At 37.0% G+C, this 22,803-nt stretch overlaps 1 protein-coding gene across 1 annotated transcript in view; it reads left to right on the forward strand.

Moving 5' to 3' along the window:
- Positions 1-22,803, forward strand: part of IMPG1 (interphotoreceptor matrix proteoglycan 1) — a 106,281-nt gene that overhangs the window by 66,694 nt on the left and 16,784 nt on the right. Inside the window, exons 9-12 of the mRNA XM_070932207.1 lie at positions 8,384-8,404; positions 13,332-13,564; positions 17,435-17,511; positions 18,563-18,767. Of these exons, the coding sequence (XP_070788308.1) occupies positions 8,384-8,404; positions 13,332-13,564; positions 17,435-17,511; positions 18,563-18,767 (536 nt within the window). The remainder of the gene's footprint in view (positions 1-8,383; positions 8,405-13,331; positions 13,565-17,434; positions 17,512-18,562; positions 18,768-22,803) is intronic.

Genomic DNA, 22,803 nt, shown 5'->3' on the forward strand with positions numbered 1-22,803 from the left:
AAATGGAGCTCGGGAGCCCATTTTCGCTGGCAGAGCATTCAGGTCACCACAGGCATCCTGACACGAGTGATGTTGAGCTGACCATGCCCACCCTGGCCACACCCATCCCAGCCCCCAACGTCAAATACAACCCTGATGTGGCCCTCAATGAAATTGAGTTTGATACCCCTGAGCTAGGATCTTCTTACAGTAAATAATTTTTTGCAGCAACCACACAACTATAAACATCATCTTAAGATCAACACAAATTTTCCTTCTCAGAGTAAGCAATATTATGCAGGGCAAAGAAAAGGGGTAAGAAATAGTAAGTGATAACAAAGCAATAATAATAATAGTAACAATAGCTACTAAAAACATGTAGATGAAAAATGAAATGTAGTTAAATTTATTACACTAAATTGGTTCATTATATCCTCCATACCTTATATTCTTGCCAAACATTTTTGCTTCCTCCATGTCCACGCACACAATTCATATTGCCCTTTGCTTCTTAAACTTCTCACATCTTTTCATTAAGTTCCTCCAACAACTTTCTCCATCTTCCACTCTTTCTCAGTCCAGTCACTCTTCCATCATATACGTGTTTTGCTATTTGGATGCTAAACATCCAATTTGTTTCTTGCTCTTTGTTTCTGTACAATCAAGCCACTTCAGTACACTTCTTTCCATCCTTGTCATTCCCTTTTGACCACCATCATCATTCATTCATTCTTCATCTTGTCTCTTTTTGGTTTACCACGCACACTTCTTAAGTATCCCATTCCCACATAAGTTTGTTTTATGTTTCTCCTGACATGTACATTCCTACTTTAATATAATAACATAGTTGCATAAAACATTCCATAATACAAATCAATTTATTTATCATATACTTTCTTTGAATCAATAAAGAGTACACTTTGTTTCTCACATTCATGTAGTTAGAAGATGTTGCTGCTAACAGGAAAGATAGTACATTATTTAAGCACATCTGACTCATTTACCACAACTGCATCAAAGCTGTTTTCTCCCAGGCATGTTCACACTAGTCTATGCAATTTAGGATTTCCAGTTTAGAAACTTTCCTACAATAGATTTCATTCCAGAATAGATTTGCCTACAGGCTGCCACTTAGGAGGTCTATGCAGTGTGCTGACACAACTCAATACATTATTCCAACCTTCTAAATAAACAACAAATATTGATATTTCTTGGTTTTTCTCTTTGTCCAACAATGACTTTATATAAAATTGAGAGTGGTTAAAAATAAGTCTGGAAGAAAAATGGTAATTACTGTAGCTAGACATGAATTCCGTCCCTCATCCAATCGCAGTTCAAGACATTAATTTCAGCTTGTTGGCTGAAATTTGGATATAACGTATTGGCTCCCTGCTGATCTTTGCATTCCACTTAAGGTAATAAGTGGTATTACCTTCAGTGGGCTGTTCCTTGCTCCAATTTTTCTCCTTTTCCCCAGTCCCCGAGGGTGAAGTAAGCAATTTGTTATTGTTTCTAGTATCTACATTTGTATGCTTTTGATTTCCACATGTACACACACACACACACACACACACACACAAATGTTCTGTTTAGGAGATATAAAATAATCTTAAATGAATGCCGAAAGATTATTTCCTTTTTAAATTGGAGAAAGCAAAGCTGTTTATCTTCTTTTTCTTTATTTCTGTTCTGACATGTTGTTATTCAGCATTTTTTTCCTTCCAAACTCAAATAAGGTGTGGTTAAGAAAAAAAAGTGGAAAGAACAATGATCCTAAATTCAGGATAAAATAAAATCAAAATCCTAAGTGAGTACAAAGATTAGTCATGTTAATATTAGCCCAATAATGTCACAGTGACTTGATCCAGTGAAGTCTTTGATTATTGTAATGCTTATTCAAATCTTTAACTAATTTAATAAAAGCTTAAAGATGTCTTCATTAATATTCATTACATTTCTGTGGTGTGAGAATGATAAGCTTCTTAAGCTTCTGTTAAAAAGAAATCCTGGTCATTTTACCCATGGTAGGTTTTGGCACATCTCTACTGCTCTCTCAGTTATGCTAATTATCCAAAACCCTGGTTTTGGATGGTTAAGTTGATGTTCAACTTAACCATACGATGAGGCTAATTACTGGGTGCATAAAATCTACACTTAGTTACTGGTTACCAGTTCTTAGTCACATACTCCCCCCACACTTACGACGACAAGAAGCTCTCATTTGGGAGTATAGTAAGATCCTGTTAAATTCCTCTCTACCCATACATGGATACATTCCTGATCTCTTAAGATGCCGATTAAAGTCAAGAAATCCACCAATCTTTTTTTTTTATTGCAAAAGTTTTACAATTACATTTTCACCCCTTTCCCGCCCCCCTCAACCCACCCCAACCTTCCCAACCTCCCTAACCCTCCCTAACCCTCCCCTTCCCCCGGACTTCCACACAGTATACTCATATCAAGTTAAAAAAAAAAACCCTTTGTATAAAACTTATATAAAACTTGAACCCCTCCCTCCCCCTTATGATTTTCTTTTTTATCTTCATTACATTAACATATTTCTATCTTAATATATCATTTTCAAATGAAAGCTATTTGATACTTCCTAGTTTGGTATTTATTCTGAACATGATCTACCCACTTTTTCCATTCCCATTCATAAGTCTCTTGTAAACAGTCTTTTAGATATGCTGAAATCTTCGCCATCTCTGCAAAACTGGCCGTCTTCATAGTCCATTCCTCGATAGTGGGCAAAGCTTCATTTTTCCAGTATTTACCTATCAATAATCTTGCTGCTGTTATCATATACAATATCAACTTTGTTTCACCCAATGTAAAACCCTTAACTATACCCAATAAAAACAGTTGTGGAGAAAATTGAATTTTTTTCTTTAAAACATTCTGCATAACCCACCAAATTTTTATCCAAAAAACCTTAACTTTCCTACAAGTCCACCAAACATGATAATATGTAGCATCTAAACAGTCACATCTCCAACATTTTGGCTGAACATTAGGGTACATACACGACAATTTTTTGGGGTCTAGGTGCCATCTATAAAACATTTTATAGAAATTTTCCCTCAGATTTTGCGACTGTGTAAATTTTACATTCTGAACCCAAATTTTTTCCCATGTTTCCAACATCACTGGTTCTTCAAAATTTTGTGCCCACTTAATCATACAATCTTTAACTAACTCTGTTTCTGGCATCTCAATTGTAGTTGATTATATTGTAGCCAAGTTAAGTTAATCCCTTCAGCCAACAGTGTCTGTAGTGTCTTCAGCTGCCATCTGCCCGCATCTGTAAAAAGAACCTCTTTGTATAAAAATCCCCCGAGTGACATTATATTTGTATTCCACAAAGTATGACCAAGATCCAGCCATAGCGGTATTTTATAATCCCATTTGAATCGGTGCTTCTTCCAAACTCTCATCAAAAAGTCTCTAAGTATATGGCTTTTAAATACTTTATCCACTTTGTTGTCATAGAATAAGTAAGCATGCCATCCAAATTCAAGATCAAAACTTTCTATATTCAGTATTCCAGTCTTTTTCCTTCCAAACCAATCACTTGTTAGAGTCAGAGCTGCTGCATCGTAATATAACTGTAGGTTTGGAAGTTTAAGACCTCCCCTTTCTGGAACATCTTGCATAATTTTCAATTTCACTCTCGGTTTTTTCTCGTTCCAGACAAACTTATTCACTCCAGTTTGCCACACTTTCAGTTGTTTATCACTTTTAAGCACCGGAATCATTTGAAACAAAAAAAGAAATCTTGGCAAAATGTTCATCTTAACTGCTGCTATTCTTCCAAGTAGAGACAGCTGCAGTTTTTTCCAAGTCTCCATATCTTTTTGCAACTCTCGCCACAACACCTCATAATTATTTTGAAACAGTTTCGTGTTTGATTCTGCAACCTGAACTCCTAGATATTTTACCTTAGGTACAATCTCAAAACCTGCCCTCCTCTCAAGCTCGTGTTTACGATCTTGTGTCATATTTTTAACTATCATCTTAGTTTTTTTTTTGATTCAGTCTAAAACCTGAAACTTTACCATAGTCTTGTATAATGTCCTTCATCAGGATTATTGATTCCATTGGCTGTGTTAGGGTAACGACCAGATCATCTGCAAATGCCTTTATTCTGTAATCCTCTTGCCTTATCATTATACCTTTCAAGATATTAGAGTCCCGTATTGTATTTAACAAGACTTCTAGTGTTAAAATAAATAAGAGTGGGGACAACGGACATCCCTGTCTTGTTCCTTTTTCAATTTTAAACTCTGTTGTCAAACTTCCATTAATAATAATCTGTGCCTTTTGCTCTTGATAAATTGCTGAAATCGCCTGTATAAATTGATCCCCAAAGTCCATCTTTTTTAAAGTCTTTAGTAGAAAATTCCAATCCACTCTATCAAAGGCCTTCTCTGCATCCAAGAAAACCAGCACTGCAGGGATCTGTTTATTCTTCTCAAGATATTCCAATAAATCTATTACTTGCCTCACATTGTCCTTCATGTATCTACCCTCGATAAATCCCGCTTGATCATCATGAATCACCTTTTGGATTACTGGCATCAACCTGTTGGCTAATACTTTTGCATAAATTTTGTAATCGGTATTCAGAAGAGATATTGGTCTATAATTCTCCGGTTTTTTAGGACCTGCTTGCTCTTTTGGTATCAGAGATATATAAGCTGTTGTCCATGATGGGGGTATTTTACCCCCTTGTTGAATATTACAAAATAGATCTCTGAGTTGTTCCACCATTTCTGCTTGCAAAGTTTTATAATACACTGCAGTCAAACCGTCCGTTCCAGGAGCTTTGGCTGTTTTTAATTGTTTAATTGCTACTAATATCTCCTCCTCTGTTATAGGATGATTCATTCTTTCCTTTTGTTGGTCAGTAATTTTTGTAACTCTTGTATTAACTAAGTATTTTTCTATAAGTCCATTCTGCACATCAAGAAATCCACCAATCTTGACAGCGCGTAAGTTGATGGCCGATCATCAGAACACCACACAAAAGTGGATGGAGGTGTGGAATAGCTGTTCCCCCCAAGATGTCTCCGAGCATATCAGTCCTAGTAGTATACCTCCAGGATTTAGCCTACCCCAACACATATGGATGACATATAATAGCATTAGAACAACTCATGGGGTGTGTGCTGACTCCCTGTATAAATGGGGAAAGACACCTTCATCACAATGTTATGCGGGGCCCCTCGACAGACTATCCAGCGTATAGTGAGGGAATGCCCTAACAGAAGGTATCCAGGAGATTCTAGGGACTTCCTCTGCATAACAACGGCAGCTACTGACTGGATCTCCAAACTCGACATTAAACTTTGAAATGTTATTTCTGTTTTCCTTTTAGGTTTTCTTACTGCTTTTTTATTGTTTTAATTGTTTTTAACCTGTAAAAATGAAGTGTTTTAATACTGTGTGTGACCAACCATACGCTAAATAAATAAAGCCAAAACCCAGTTCCTCATCATTACAAAGGTGTAACCATTATCAGGTTCATTACAGTACTTACTTACTGTGCCAGAGGGGGAGGGGAAAGGAGCATAGCTCCCCTTGACCCCTTCCTCCATAATCAACTTGTGTTTATTAATAAGAACTCAAATGTGGACCTTATTTTACATGTCAGAGTAGTAATGTTAATATGGGTCAAGTTGTTTTTCTCCTGGATCTATTGTTCTGCTTTCAAACCTGCCATTATAGCCATGCATTTTTTTACTCTAGTATGGATCCCAGGGTACAAAACTTCTGAGAAATAGCCCAAGTGTTCAACTATGAAAATAAGGCAGAATAGAAGGGAAAACTAGCCAGGCATCTAAGGCGCTGAGTTTTCTCAGTGGTTGCTTCCACAATAAGGCCCTTTACAATATATGACCCTTGTATGATTCTGTACGGAGTCCTGTTATATTCAGTGAAACACTCTCTCAGGCAAAGAGATTAGAGTTTGCAGGTTTTGAGGAATCAAAGTTGTGTTAATTAGCTAGAATTGGAATATCATTTCACATAGTGCTGTTTTATCTGGCAGTGACATGCCTTATGGATAGGATCTTTGTACAATGTTACTTCAGGGAGTGTTTCATTTAGCAGAGCCATTTAACGCAAGTCCCCCAACCTTTAAAATAAGCATTTTAATAATTCCATTGTTTTATTTGGAAAGTCCTGTGATTTTTATTACTAGTTTCCTTAGACTTTTCCCCCCCTTTCCTTTCCTTTTTCCTTTCAAAATGTTGAAGGTTCCACACAAAAAATATATACTCAAGGAAAATATTAATCAAAGTATCCCAGTACAGTGAAGATCAGAATTAGAATATAATTCAATTTTAATTTAATATAATTTATCTTCTCAACTTTCTCACCTCTTATCTTTCCTTCTATCTTCTCCTATTGGTATATTATGATTTATCAATTGTTGTTGTATCTTATGATTTATTATTGTATCTTACGATTTATGACCTATGACTGATCACTTTGTTGTTTGCATATACACTGAGAGCTAATGCACTGGAAACAAATTCCTTGTGTGTCCAACCACACTTGGCCAATAAAGAATTCTATTCTATTCTATTCTATTCTATTCTATTCTATTCTATTCTATTCTATTCTATTCTATTCTATTCTATTCTATTCAGAACCAAACTGCACTTCTGCCCATCAGCCCTCAAAAATATCAAGCTAAACAAGTTAGCACTGTAATTTTATTTTGAATTTTAAAATTTCAAAACCGAAAGAAAAACAAAGCAAACATGAAATTCGACAACGCATCAGTAACATAATATAGATTATCTAGTAAAGAAACAAATTAACAAAATAATTTCAGTTTTAAAAGTTGGTTTTCAAGTAAACTAGAAATTTGCATTCTTTGCCCCAAAACAGAATCTGAGAGAGCAGAAACAATGAGTAAAGCTATTTCCCTCCTTTTCTTTATCATATGGGAAACAATAGAGGTATTGAACTTCTTATATTGTAGTTTTGATATTCAGTGTTTTTATTCTGTACCAACATTCTGATTGTACTTTAACTCAAAATTGAGTAGCTGAGTGTCTGCAGGACACTGCCAATAGAAATAGCAGACACAAGAGGACTAAAAACATTGTAGTGTATTGTTCCTACCTACTGTACTGTTTCTAGTTTAATAAATCTTAACTGCCTCTCTCGCAAAATTAATATGTAAATACAGGCAGTCCTCGACTTACAGCAGTTCATTTAGTGACCATTCAAAGCAGGGGTGGGTTCTAGTTACCTTTACTACCGGTTTGCAACGGGAGCGCACGTGCATGCGCAGATCATCAGTTATGATCTCCAGGCGGGTGGGCGGAGCCTCCCACCACTTTTACTACAGGTTCTAAAGAACCGGACAGAACCGGGAGCAACCCACCACTGATTCAAAGTTAAAACAGCCCTGAAAAAAGTGAGTTATGACCATTTTTTTTACACTTACAGCCTTTGGAGCATCTCCATGGTCACGTGTCCAAAATTCAGACGCCTGGCAACTGACTCATATTTATAATGGTTGTAGTATCCCAGTGTCTTGTAATCACCTTTTGCGACCTTCCGACAAGAATAGACAATGGGGAAGCCAGATTCCCTTAACAGCCATGTCACTAAGTCAACAACTGCAGTGATTCGCTTAACAACAGTGGCAGCGAAGTTCGTAAAATGGGGCAAAATTCATTTAATAAATAATTTGGGGCTCTGTTGTGGTCGTAAGTTGAGGACTACTTGTATAAGGAATTTGTCAATTAAGAATTGCTGTATTAAGGTTACGTGTTTCTAGAAACTGAGTCCTAGAATGCTGATAGCTATAAAAAAAAAAAAACAGAGGGGGGAATCTTGCTTTTGGAAACTTCTTACTAGGGGTGCCCACAGAGGAATCAGAAAATTCAAAGGGATTGCTCTGACAGCACCTTCAAAGCCCTAACCTTTTCACATGCATTGTACGTGCAACACGCATGGCACAATCACTGCCATCATCTTGATTTTTTTGACAACATCCCCCAAACACCCCTGCCTTTTACACATATCCTTTGTTAGCAGAAAGAAAGGTTTTCTGGAAGAGCATCGGAAAATGTTGTGTAAATGATGACTCAGGGGAGAAAGATTAGGGGAGGGGGGAAAGAATCTAAAGAAGTTACAACCTTTTGCTACCAGAATGGAAAGAGTAATGGCAGTGAATTAAACAACTGCAATGATAGCAATCCCAGTTTTTCCTCTCCTCCTCCTCCTCCTCCTCATTTCATTGTGAAAAATGCAGATCGTAGCATAGACAAGAGGTATATATGCCCGCACAGTTTAATGGTTTGACTTTCTTTCTTTTTTTTTTTTTTGTCCTTTTTCCTTTTGAATGCTTCCATCTATCCTGTCGTATGCTGAACTGAAGACAGAAGAAGGAAAAAGATGGGTAACTTTCCTGCAGGTTTTTTTAATAGGTGATATATAATTAGTTATAGCAGTAATATTAAATAAATCGACTTCTTTTATTTCAAACACGGAAGGAAATATTTTCTTTAAATGACACTGTACAGTCGAGGCAAATTAAAATCGGGTAGACAGCAAAAGTCACTGCTATCTCTAAGACCTATTACATAACGAGTTCAATGTAATATGGATAAACATTTGGGAAGCAAAGCAGAGGGCTAGGTTTCAATATTCCCACAGTTCTATGTAATTGGCAACAGGCCTTAACCAGTGTGTACTTTTCCTTTCATCAAATGCTTGACTTATTGTTGCCTGTATTTCAGGAACTAGGGATCCTCAAAGCTGTCCTCTCTAGGAATCTGGACTTCAGAATTTTCTCATCAGCTCTATGAATGCTGAGAATGTTGAGAATTGAAATTCACGCAGCTGGACAGCATATTGAGGATATTTTGTTAAAGGCTTTGCTAGACCAAGGCCTAATATTATATGATTTGTTGCTGGTTTGTTCAGCAATCAATGGCAGTTAAAAAAAAAAAAAAAGTTAAACTCCATGTGTAAAACAAGATCAGGTCCCAATTTTGCCTTTTTTTCCCCTTCAAGCTGAAGGAAAAGTAGGGAAATGGGGTGGGGGAAAGTGCTAAGCCTTAGGCTTTGTTCGTATTTATTGAATCCTACTGAAACAACCCGAATTGTTTCCTTTGCTCTTGAGATAGCCATCACTCAGAAATCATAACCTTCACGTTCTTTTCAGAACAAGAACAAAATTAATACATTTATATATCTCCTTGGGAAAACACTGTGTAAAAAGAAAACTGCTTCCTGGGCTCCTTTTATAAAACTTTGAAGTATTGCTGGAAGGTCCATTCTTGTTTGACTCACAAAATGAAATTGTCCAAGGTGTAGGTTTTTGTTGTTTTTTTTAAGATCTCATGGGGCCTCCTCAGTTACTATTGAATTTTCAGTCAAACCTGAAAGCTTTCTTTGAAGGCTTTGTGCTTCAGGGTTTCAAGTATTTTTGCAATGGAAAGCAAAATACATGCCACTTTCCAGGGCTTCCTTTTTCTTTCCAAGATTTGCCACTGCAGAGGACTTTAAAAAAAAAAAAAAAAGTTAGTTCAAAAGTACTATTTATTCCTTTGCTGTTTTAGAAGAATGTAATTTGTACTAAAATAATTGCCTGGTAGAATTGTCATTCTGTCATTCTGGCACAAGGACACTCGTAATAAATTAATAAAACAGATGTGGAAAACCCTAATTCTTAAAATAAAGAGTCTTTCGGAAATGTATACAATATCATACTTAGTTCTCATGAGCTGGGTGAGATTTTTAATAGCAAAGAAAACACAGAGTTTAATATTTATTATTATTTATTTATTTATTTATTTATTTATTTATTTATTTATTTCTTATTATTATTTAATAAAGACTAAATAGTTTATTTACTACCGTGTTTCCCTGAAAATAAGACCCTGTCTTATCTTTTTTTGAACCCTGAAATAATCGCTTGGCCTTATTGTTTGGCTGTGCACCACCCTGAGTCCTTCGGGAGTAGGGCGGTATAGAAATCGAATAAAATAAATAAATAAATAAAATTGCCATGCATTCAAAAGCCCGAGTGGACTTATTATCAGGGGATGTCTTATTTTGGGGGAAACAGGGTATTTATTATTAATGTTGGAAATGAATTCAACCAACAAGCATGGGTCAATGAAAACAAAGAGACTTTATTAAAAGAAAATAATAAAAAGAATTTTTCAAAATATGGTGGTATCCCAGCAGATCTCAACAAGGAGTTTGAGCCAGGAAGCCACACCTAAAGTTTCAAAAGCATTACATTTTATAGTTCCCTATCCCGACGCCCCCCCCATGCCCCTCTTACATCGCATCCAGTGACCGATCATGGCTAATCCGAAGCGCCTTTTAGAGAGAACATCATCTCTTTCTCTAATTACATGTTCATCAACACCTCCCTATAACTACCCATAAAATATTTTTCAAGCATGGCTCTTTCTTATCTCTGTTGCCTTGGCATTAAAGAGTGGGCCTCTTTCTAACAGGCCTCAAACAGAAGAAGGTCTATTCTAACACAACATCGTTACATATTGGTATGCTTTCAGCATGTCTTTTCTCCAACTATCTTAAAGTAGAATAATGTCTAACAAATTTACCAGAGTAGCAGAGCTGGATGACTGCAGGTCATCCAGTCCAACCCCATGCCTGAGGAAAATTGAATCTTCACTTATATGCATTTCTAACCTATATACATACATACTATTTTATTTTTGAATTTTCTCATATCCTACATTACTGACATTCCCTTATTTTTATTTGTTTGTTTGTTTGTTTGTATCCTACATTTATTATTTTTGTAAATAAGGCAAGGTAGCAAACATACCTAATATTCCTTCCTCCTCCTATTTTCAGCACAACAACAATCCTGTGAGGTGAGTTGGGCTGAGAAAAGTGAAGGGCCCAAAGTCACCCAGCCGGTTTTCATGCCAAAGGCAGGGCTAAAACTCACAGCGCCTTTATCACAACATCGAAGTGGCTCTAATGTAGATCCCAATACAGAAAAAATCTTGTATCCTACCAATCTGTCACTTCCTTCTTTTCTACTCATGAACTGCTGCACAAATAGGACAGAACCGTAGTCATTTACATTTTTCCATCCTGCTCTCAAGGGTTTGTTTTATTAGTGTCCCCTACTCATTAGTGCTGTGTTTAATTCAGCAACACAAAATCTTCTGCCCTGATAGTGGATGAGGGAGAATCTCTGTGTTTGCTGGAACTGAGCACCAAACCATTGGAGCACTGGAGCATCCAGAATTCCTGATGGCATCTGTGTCCTTTTTAACTGGGGAAATAAGCACTTTGTGCACTTGAGAGAGGTAAAAAAAGAGAACATTCCACTCTTAAAGGGATGGTATTGTTTCAGTGGCCCCTGAGCCCTTCTGGATGCCCACACGATCCAACCCCAGCTGCTCTGCACCAGTCTCAGAAGCCAAACATCTTGGATGATTGACAAGCCTGGGAAGTTTGGGAAATGTCCCAAGGGAGACAATGGACTGACCTTGTGAATAAAATTATGAGTTACGGAAGGCCAGTTTGATTTAAAGGCTAATCAGAAGAGAAATATGGAGTAAAAAATCATTAAATCAGAGAAAAACAATGTGTGAGATATTCTCTCTCTCTCTCTCTCTCTCTCACACACACACACACACACACACACACACACACACACGATTTTGCTACAGGTAATTGATGTTCATTTCATGTCTTTAACAGATTCAAGGACTTAAGAGAAAAAAATAATTAAAAAATATTTACCATCCAAATGTCTTTTCTTTACAAGAATGATACCAATAGCAATAGACTTAGACTTATATATCACTTCATAGTGCTTTATAGCCCCCTCTAAGCAGTTTACAATGTTAGCATATTGCCCCCCAACAATTTGGGTCCCCCTTTTACCGACCTCGGAAGTATGGAAGTCTGCGTCAACCTTGAGCTGGTAAGAATCAAACTGCTGGCAGTCAGCAAAATTAGCCAATAATAATAATAATAATAATAATAATAATAATAATAATAATAATAATAATATTATTATTATTATTATTATTATTATTATTATTATTATTATTATTATTATTATTTTATTTCTATACCGCCCTTCTCCCGAAGGACTCAGGGCGGTGTACAGCCTATTTAAAAACACAAGACAAAACAGCAATTAAAATTTAAAATAATTAAATAAATTTGGCTCAAATTTAAAACCCCAGAAAATTTAAATACCCCAATTTAAAACTATTATGTTGATAGCCCGGCCTGGCGGAACAGCAGGGTCTTCAGTGCGCAGCGAAACACCCGGAGGTCGGAGATCTTACGTATTTCCGGGGGCAGTTCGTTCCACAGGGCTGGGGCTCCCACAGAGAAGGCCCTCCCCCTGGGTGTCACCAGCCGACATAACTTGGCCGATGGCACCCGGAGGAGACCCTCTCTGTGGGAGCGAACTGGTCGGTGGGAGGCTATTGGTGGCAGAAGACGGTCTCGGAGGTACCCGGGTCCTATGCCATGGAGCGCTTTAAAGGTGGTAACCAACACCTTGAATCACACCCGGAAGACCACCGGGAGCCAGTGCAGCTCGCACAGGAGGGGTGTCACGTGGGCACAACGAGTTGCGCCCATAACCACCCGCGTGGCCGCATTCTGGACCAATACTGCATTGTAACCCCTGCACCATCATGGCTCTTGATATTTGAGTAATGGCTATATTAAGTGCAGACTGAGAGGATGTTTCACTATCTCTTGAGAATGTTATTTTCGCCAATCATATTTATGTTTTTACAAAGCCCCATATGCCTCAAGAGGAGTATGACCTGAAAAATTACTTGTTTTATTTATTTTATACATTTTAAATTGTATTTCTGTGTAAATGAGATACACTTTTATCTTGCTGAAATGCTAGCTAGTATATTGCAGTAGGTCTTTCAATAATATAGTCAAGGCATCCATGGGTGGAATGGCGGTCTGAAATATCAAGATGGCCACTATAACCATGTGATTGAAGCTTGCCCCCTTTTTTTCTGTGGCCATGTCACATAAAAGGTCTCAAATCTTCAATCATATGATTGTGCCCATGACTGTGACTCCCCCCCCCGAGGGAGAGTAATGTCAAGTTGATGTTTTAAACTGATATAAATTATCATTTATATCATTGATAGTCAATGACATTTGATTTATGCCCATTTCCATAAGCTCTGTAATTAAATCAGAAATTACCATAGCTGGAAGATATTACTTGTTGGCCATAGTTTAATTCAGCACACTAGCTGTAAAATCAGTCCCCAAATAATAGTCCACCTCCTCCCACATCAACAAACCAATATTCCTTTCTTCTTCCTACCCTATAGGACAAGCAGCACTGTGGCACAATATATTGTCAACTTTGAAAGAGATGGTTCAGACCTACCTGCGGATGGTACTGACATCAAAAAAATTGAAAGCGAGAAGAGCACTCTTGGTGAAGAGAAGGAGATACCTACATTTGTACCGAAAATAGCAGATCTTCAGCAGATGGTTGCCATGCTCCTACAAGAAGATAAATCATTATTCGTGGACTTTGAAACACTCCAGTTTAAGGATGGTCAGTAAGTTACAAATGCTTACTGCAAATTAATTAATTAATGTTTTCCTGACCTTCTCAAAGTAATTGGATAATCCCTTGCCTTACAGATGCTTTGTATTTTCTTCCTCAGAAAAAAGGGGAGATATCAGGAAGTTGTGGGCTGCTTTTCTGTGATATATCATAATTGATAATTAGCTTCCTTCCTGGCTTTTTCTGAATCATTCCATCTCACTGTTTTGCATGTATCTGATTTCTTATTTTGAGGGCAAGCTTTGTTCCCTACTTCCCCAGACAAGTCCAAGGGATTTTAGCTACCGAATATAGTTCCTCCTTCTTCTTGTTCTCCTCCATTAGGCTGACTTATAATTATTATATTAAGAAACCTATTTTAGCGGGTAATAAAAAGAAAAGAGTAGCAAATTAGAAATAAAAATATGTCAGCAAGACGATTGCATTTGCTTGACTTGTTATGAGACATGCCATCCTTTTATCTCTTATTCTCCGGGTGCTGCTCTTTTCCCTCAGCTAGTTAATTTTATAAGTATTTTATAGAGTTGCAGTCTTTTTGTGGTGCCTGCAAAAGAAGTGGCATGGACCATAAGGTGTATATCTCCAATACCAAGCTTGCCTTTCTGTTTGGAGCTCAGAGGGAGGGGAAGGAAACATATGGGAACCAGCCCTTTCTAAATTATGCAGGCCTTGAAAGGTCAAATTCCACATTCTGAATTAGGCTTGGAAGCAAATACAGAAGCACAGAAGTCAAACCAAGCCTGGGATTATATGCTTCCCAGCCTCCTCTTGCCAGAGGTTGAATTCTGTATTTGCGCTAGTGGAAGCTTCTGATGACCTTCAGAACCAGCCCAAGATAAAGTGCATTTCAGTCATTGAATCAGGAGATTATTGAGTAAGGCCAAAACCTTATCTGAAATGGGATGCAGGGAGTTCACCAACCTTTAGTGTAAAAGGCAGTCTTTGTGTCCGCTGTTAATAGAAAATGCCATAAGACAGCAGGGTCAAAAAATCCAAGTCTGTCTCGATGGTTTTCATGCGGTAGTCAGTTAATTTTCAGATAACAAAAGTATTTAGTATAAATACTAGGGTAGAACAGATTTGAGACATTTATTTTAATTGCTAAGCATTTAGTAGCGTTAGTGGTATTCAGCTGGATGGAACTTATATTAAAATACAAATGGTGTGATCCAGGAAGCAGATGGCAATGATGGACCCAAATTTAATTTATATAATTTTTAATACATAAAGTGTTTGATGATACAGCGAAATAAATTGATGCACGAAACAGCTTTATTGAGTGACCATGTCTGCCATATAGTAACTAATTACAAAAGGCAGGAATATTTTGACTACTGCTGCCTTATAGCTTCACTTCAGAAATTAATTATATTTTGTATAATTTGTTGCCTACCGGACAAAGAACTAACCATTCTGTTATCATACAAAAATTCTATATTTCCATTTACGGAGATCCTAAATTTTTTATTCACCCCTTTGTTCTTTCCTGATCCTTCCAGAAATGTTTTTTGTAGGAAATTAAAGTCTTCCTAAACCAGACATAAAAGGAATAGGACTGAAAGAGGAAATACAGCAACATGCATTCCTTGGGCCTTCTATTAATATAATTTCTGATCTATTAATGAGTCAGCTGCGTTGTGTTCTGCCATGTTCTATTATGAACTGTTTTGAAGTGTAACAGATAAGGCAGAGCAATAAAGTAGTTGGAATTAACTAACTGAGCTGAAAGTTTTCAAAAATTGTGGGGGTTTTTTGAGGAAATGTTTTGCTTTCCTTTCCAACTAGTAGGAACGTCCCTTTGCATAACATTTGGCCAAATATTCTCCATCTCTGTTTTTTGATGCCATCCATATTCTCTCTGCAATGCTTTAGAACAATGGAAGACCCAGATCCCTGTGGAAGAGATGAATTGTTGCTGCTCCTTGCCTTTTTAATTGCTTTAGCATAAACTTTAAAAAGTAATTAAAGGATAAGGCAATCCTTATTCTTTAAGTAAAAGTAGCTTCATAGTATAGCTGCTGACGTCTCTCTGGAATATCCTATTGCACTCTTGGCTATACACCTACGGAATGCTAAGTAGTTACAGTATATAATGAAGAAGAAGCAGGAGTAACAGTTGCCAAGAATCAGGCAAATATGGCTGATCTCCCACTTCTATAATTTTTGAAACAGCATAGGATGATGCTTAGCTTGCAATCTAAATAGAAATGTCCATTTTGAATGCAAGAAACTGGAGTATGAATAATGTGTATGTCATATATATTGAGTCTAGTTCACAGGTACTTCTAGTTGAGTTTGCATTCAGTTGTTGTTGTTGTTAGTTGCGAAGTCATGTCCAACCCATCATGATCCCATGGACAATATTCCTCCAGGCCTTCCTGTCCTCTACCATCCCCCGGAGTCCATTTAGGCTCACACCGACTGCTTCAGTGACTCCAGCCAGCCACCTCATTCTCTGTCACCCCCTTCTTCTTTTTTTTTTGCCCTCAATCATTCCCAGCATTAGGCTCTTCTCCAGTGAGTCCTTCCTTCCCCTTAGGTGGCCAAAGTATTTGAGTTTCATCTTCAGGATCTGGCCTTTTAAAGAGCAGTCAGGGTTGATCTCCTCTAGGACTGCCTGGTTTGATCACCTTAGTTCAAAGTCAGTGGTGGGATTCAGCCAGTTCACACCACTTCGGGAGAACCAGTTGTTAATTTTCTGAACAGTTTGGCAAACTGGTTGTTGGAAGAAATCATTAGGGCAGACAACCGGTTGTTAAATTACTTGAATCCCACCACTGTTCAAAGGTCTCAATTCTTTGGCGCTCAGCCTTTCCTATGGTCCAACGCCATAAATTGCAACTGGGAGAACCATAGCCTTGACTATACACACTTTTGTTTGCAGGGTGATATAATGCTTTTTAGTATGCTATTGTTTTGATAGATACATAATGGTCCACCAAGATAAGATTTTTAACAGTACTTTCCTGCTGGGGAATCTAAAACCTTCCTTTGCAGCCACTGGTTTCACTACCCTCTCAATGCAATGGATACTTTGGGTTTACCATACAATGCCTAGTAACAGTCCTTATCATCTCCTCTTCCTCCTAGGCAGCATCTAGGAAGCTGGAGGGGAGGTTGTCAAGAGGAAATAGTTGTGGGATCTGCAGTTGAAGTGCGGAGTGGTGGAGTTAAGAGACTGGCTAGCTTGAAATCACTGAAGGGGAGAAGTGACAGAAAGCAGATGCTTTCCTAAGACTTGTAGTGTTTATCTGGTTGCTCTGTAGTGTGTGGAGTCAGTCTGGCAAGATTCTTGTAAATAGGCGAGCAGCAATAAAATACCACTTCGATCAACTCCCAATATTGTTCTTTCGGCCTGACGTCCACCTCGCCAGACTCCTCCCCTCACTTCAGCTGCAGATTCCATCATAGAAATAGCTGGTGCTCTGAGCCCCTTCTAACTGTTCACATCAGAGAATCATAGTGGAGGAGAAACCCAAGAGATGGCTTTTTGAGGGAAGAAGGGGTCTTGAAGGTATTCCTGCCTGCATTTCTTCTGGAGCAGTAATTCAAATTGATTGACTTATCATTAGCAGGTAATCAGTTCAGCTTTGTAAAATAGTCAGAAGCCCCAAGATGTCATAGTGGAATGCAAGGACACTGATAGCTCAGATCAGAGCCTTTAAAATGTTTTGGTTACACAGATTAAGAAGCATCTCCTTACAGATTCAGCTGATATTTACTAGGGGAAAAAACAGCTGTTTTACTGTTATGCTGTGTTTATAACACAGAATTCTATATAATAATTGACACACTTTGGTCAGTTTTGATAGGTAAATTTGACCAAAAAACGACCATATCATTTGTCTCATTTTGCAGAAATCATCAGGCCGCCTAGTGATATAAATAATGATATGCAGCCAATGGTAACAGATGCTCTAGCCGGAGCTGAGTTGGTGAGTAACTTTTATTGTCTTTGTTCCACAACAAAAATTTAATGGTTAATAAGATTAGCATCCCTTCAATCCTCAATTCAACACAGACATAAATACAAGGCAGTTAAGAAAAGTAATTGGCAGTAATTTGTCTGCCATTCATCATAGATTACTAACCAGCCAAAGAACATACACCAGTCATTTTTCTTACTGTAGGCTGAGCCCAGGTCTGAAGGACAGAAGAATAGATTTAGGCAGATTTAGACATCTACTAAAATCCGGTATCAAAAAAGATGATTTTGGGGTTTTGAGGAGGGTGAACACAATAAAACAGAAGAGCATCAACTAGGGTGATACGTGCGGTAAGAAAGAAGGGGTGATCCAAGACCAGCATCTGACAGCCTTGGGTTTAGTTGTCAAAGTTGGAAGGGGAGGAGATACGATATGGTTCTTTCATTGCTAGGTCTCCAATACCTTAGAATCAATCCATTCAACAGGTGCTCTGGAAGTACAATTTGAAAGAGTCAGATTCTTCCATTGCCAAAAGAGTAATCCTGGTGGAAAACTCCAGCTAGGAATTTCAAGTGAAAGGTCATAACTGCAGCAGTCTAAAATGGCCAAGAGTACCCATGCCAATTCCTGCTTTAGCAATCGAAACTTTACAGTTATATCCTTGGGAAGTATTATGTTGGGACAAAAAGGGGAAAATCAATGAAAGGGAAGCTGCTAAACTTTAAGCTATCTCAGCTATTGGTTGGAGATAGGATGACTGGACTATCATGAGTTGTGATATTTAACAATGTTTAAAAAGGCCTTCTTTTTGTACCATAGTTAAAAACTCTTGGTTGAATTCCAAGGATTTCCAAGATTTGCTGTTTATAACAGCAAATCAAGATAGATGAATAATGCTTTAGAAATATTTATGGATAGACTGATGGGCTGATAATTTATCTTTTAGGAGAGTATTTTAAACATTGTAGCATATAATTAAAGTAGAAGTAAAACCTACTGTATTTTGGCCACAATAAAATATAAATGAAGATTGCCACTATTTTTCTCCTCTTTTTTATAGACTTCTGAAATGCCTTTCATTTATGCAAATGTAGCAACAGTGACAAAAACCTTTAGTGAGGTAGATTACCCAGTCTCCACCATGTCTTCTACTGTCTTGGATACCACAAGGATTCTCTTTCCTTCAACATTTAAAGAAATCACCAGTCAGAAGACTGAAGAAGAAACGACAAAATATATAATTTCCAGCATCCTCTCTGAGCAAGGTAAGTTGTTAGATTGTTAGCTGAGTAACAGATCCCTTTCTCTTATTTTGTACCAGCAGAAATTAGAAAGGGGGTACTCTCTTAAGTACCCACTTACTTATGTAAAAATGTCTTCTATTTCAGTCACTTCAGCCACTATTAATTATTGATTATCACATTCAGAATTTATATATTATACTGGTATTTATTTCTGAAACAATTTAGAACAAATTTTAGTTTGAAAAGCTCACTTCCATTTCATGTTCTGAATGTTTTAGACTGGCAATAGTTCTTCCACAATGCAATTACTTCAGAAACAGTTCACAGAAAGGGCCCTTTTTCCTTCTCATTTTTTTAAAGTATGTCCAATTTTGTTTCTGTTCAATTCAATTATATTATTCAAGGATCAGAAATAAATAAGGATAAAATGACATTTAAATGATAATAATTGCCTGAAGAGACCCTCTTATGAACCCAAGGCCAGTCACAAACAATACTTAATTTCATCTTTGGATATTATTTTAAACAATGGAGAGTGATTTCTAATCCCGACTTTAAAAGAGTTACTTTAAAACAGTTAAAACAGTTAGCTTAAATACTATTATTCAGAGTGATGAGAATATGGTGGAAGGAGAAGGAAATAAGAAAAATATGAGATGCCTTAAAATAAAGAAAAGACAGTGATTTCTTGGCAATATTTTTCCTAGTTGAATGAGTATGGAGAAGTATCTACCATTTTTGATTGACTAAGATAAAGATGTATTTTTTAAAAAATTAAGAATATTCTCATTTTAATAAATTTTGCTACTGATTCATGAGAATTTATTACCATTCATTTCTCAACAGGTTTAACGAAAGTTTAAACACATTCATTTGGAGTAATTCTCTTAAAAAGAAACATTTGATCTTGGTTTAGTTAATGTTTGTCATTGTTGTCATTACATAAATGATACATAAATTTCTTTTTTTCAAATCTCTGCAAATGTATTTATTTTTCTAAGATATAGCTGCCTTATGAACAGCTTTTTCCCCTGATATCAGGATTACCCCATCCCTTTTAATCTTCTGGAAAAGCTTGAAGATCTGGTTTTTCCCTAAAACACTGGAGCCAGGCTGTCAATGAAACCTGTACAGAATTTTGATAATGAGATAGATTTATTTAGGGGGCTTTCCCACATTTCTAATTTATTTTTATGATAACGTACACCAGGTTGTATGTTGTGTTTTTTGTCATGAGCCGCCTAAAATCACAAGGATGAAATGGGCATTTAAATAAATTCTGTGAATGAATGAATGAATGAATGAATGAATGAATGAATGAATGAATCTGTGTGTGAAGGCATACCTGGTAACACTGCTAAGAAACAAAACATACAAATAAAAACCTTTGCTTCCGTATGGGAATTACACCCCTCCATAATCTCCAAAATCAGTGACAGCTATGCATATTTAGAACTTTGCACTGGAGATTTAAACGCTTGTGCTTTTACTTGAATACCTATCTAGTCAATTCATATGTTTGGCACATTCCAAACATCTAGACAGACTGATATTGACTTCCAGAAATCAATAACAGTTTTGAGTTGTAAGGACTTTTGACACATAATCACCCTGGCAAGTGGCAGTAATTTCAGAGAAATTGAAAGTGCATCAAGATGTATCATTGATTCCTCCTCTGATTAGAAATTGTGCAATTGACTCTTGACATGTCCATGATGAGAACAATGTCAGTTGTTTACTGGGCAGAGAGCTTCCCATTCTGTGAATATGCTGGCTTCACATGTCAAGATCATACAGCACACATCAGCCTACCAGCAATAACCTAGAATGTGATGAAGTATTTCTGTTTGGAAATACGTTTTGGAAGAAAGTGTGGCTCTGAATATCTAATCCTAAATAATATGAAGGTATTTTTAAAAAATATTTTGGGCAAGGTATAGCAGTAAGAAGAGATCGATTTGCATATGCTTTCCATTTTCATAAATTCTCTTTGATCAGAAGTTGATAATCACTGTTAATGTTTCTATCACAAGTATTGTTCACTGCCTGCAAATATTGTTTCTTCCTACAGGTGTGTTAAAAATGTCATGAAGTCAGTACATTGAAGATAAAAAAAAAGTCCACCTATGACTTTCCTTTGATTAATATTTTATATTTTGATGATATGAAACTTGATATTAGACTAATGCATATCATCTCTCTATATATACAGCATTTGGTTTAACATGCACTTATGTTAAACCAATGGGACTTTTAAAATTAGTGCTCTATTCTGGATTTCTCCGGGAACTTTTCAAATTCACAGTGACTTTTTCCAGCAAAACCATTTTTATGGTAATTACATTTAGATTTTCAGTCCTAGGAATGTTACAAACTAATCTTCAACATATTGAAAGATTTTTTAAAATGTAATCAGAATTGCACAGCAAGATTCTACCTTCAGCCAGATACCCTTTATAATTTCTTCCATAAATTTAATATATTAAAATGTACTCAAGCCAATTAGAATGTGCCATAGCTGATGGTCCTGCATACATTGAAAGGAACACAGATTAGAGAAAACAACTATTGCAATCAAATCAGTTTGGTTAATGCTTTTTTTTTAAAATAATTCTTTGCTACCTTTGTTCTTTATTTTTTTAGGAATCTTGTTTTATTCTTCCATGTTACTTCTGCATGTGTTATACTTCGTTAGTTTTCATAAGCCTGATACTACAGACTCTAAATTTCTGGGTATTAAATTAGCTAACCAAAGGCTTGGTCTATCCAATCTATCACATAAATGGCAGAAATCCATGTTTTAAAGTTCCTTTTTAAGCTTTAATATGGACTCCTTCTTCTTCCATTACAGATAAACCATATTGTTAAATATTGAGCTCCCAAAATGTAATTTTAAAAGGCTACTAAATGCTATCCTCACTCACAAATATACATGTACTCTCAATATGTCAAAAGCTTTGAGGTAAATGCCTCTATTTCCTCTGAGGACAAATAGCTTGTGCTACAAAATGACTTCTCTAACAGCTACTCAGATTTGCATTGGCAATGTGTATAATTTGGAAGTACAATGATGTACAAGCTATACTTTTAAGTTTTGGTTTATTAAAAAGTATTCACAGAACATAGAACTTCCACTTCAGTATATATTTTTCTGTTGCTCAGCTCTCGTTGACCTCTGTGCAGCTAAACCAAAGGCTTCCAGAAGTGACGTGAGAGGGTTAGAGCCATGCCACATCTTTCTCTTCAAAGAACCCAAAGGACATTGAAACCCATATAGCAAAATGTTAATTTTTTTTTAATCTAGCCCTCTACGCTGATACCTAAGGACAGATTTGTATTCTTTGCTTGGTGCATCACCACCTCAGGCCACCCACCACTTCCTGTGCACTATTCCCTTATTGCAAAGGGAACAGTTCAATGGATGTGTATTTATACACAGCCATCCAATTGTGCATAAATCTCATATGTAAAATACAGCTGTGGGAAACCTGATCAATCTGAAGATTAATGGAAGCTAAAGGAGAAAGGCTGCCAAAAAAAAAAAAAATCACTTCTCAGGAGTTATTTTGTTTTGTGTTTCAAAAATGTTTCCTAGTGGTACTGGTGGACCAGTGGTGAAATCCGGCTGGATCTATCTGGTTCGCTCGAACTGGTAGCGCCGGCAGTGGGAGGCTCCCCCCACCTTCCGGGACATCATTATGTTCCATTTTATACCCTCTGCGCAAGCGCAGAATGCTCTGCGCATGCGCAGAAGAGGCGCGTGCACTCACACTCCCAAACTGGTAGCGAAGGTAAGTGCATTTTAACGCTATGGTGGACATCTCTCTTTATCTAAATGTCTGTGGAGATTCTCAGTCATTCAGGTCATGGTTGTCCCAGAGGTGCTTTTTCAAAAGGCAACTGGACTTTCTGGTTTTTCCTTGAAGACATTTTGCTTCTCATCCAAGAAGCTTCTTCAGCACAGAGCTGAAGAAGCTTCTTGGATGAAAAGTGAAACGTCTTCAAGGAAAAACCAGGAAGTCCAGTTACCTTTTGAAAAAGCACCTTTGGGACTTTA

Source organism: Pituophis catenifer, unplaced genomic scaffold (genome assembly GCF_029215685.1).
Source record: "Pituophis catenifer annectens isolate HBS135680 unplaced genomic scaffold, rPitCat1.0.hap2 SCAF_1, whole genome shotgun sequence".
Taxonomy (NCBI): Eukaryota; Metazoa; Chordata; class Lepidosauria; order Squamata; family Colubridae; genus Pituophis; species Pituophis catenifer.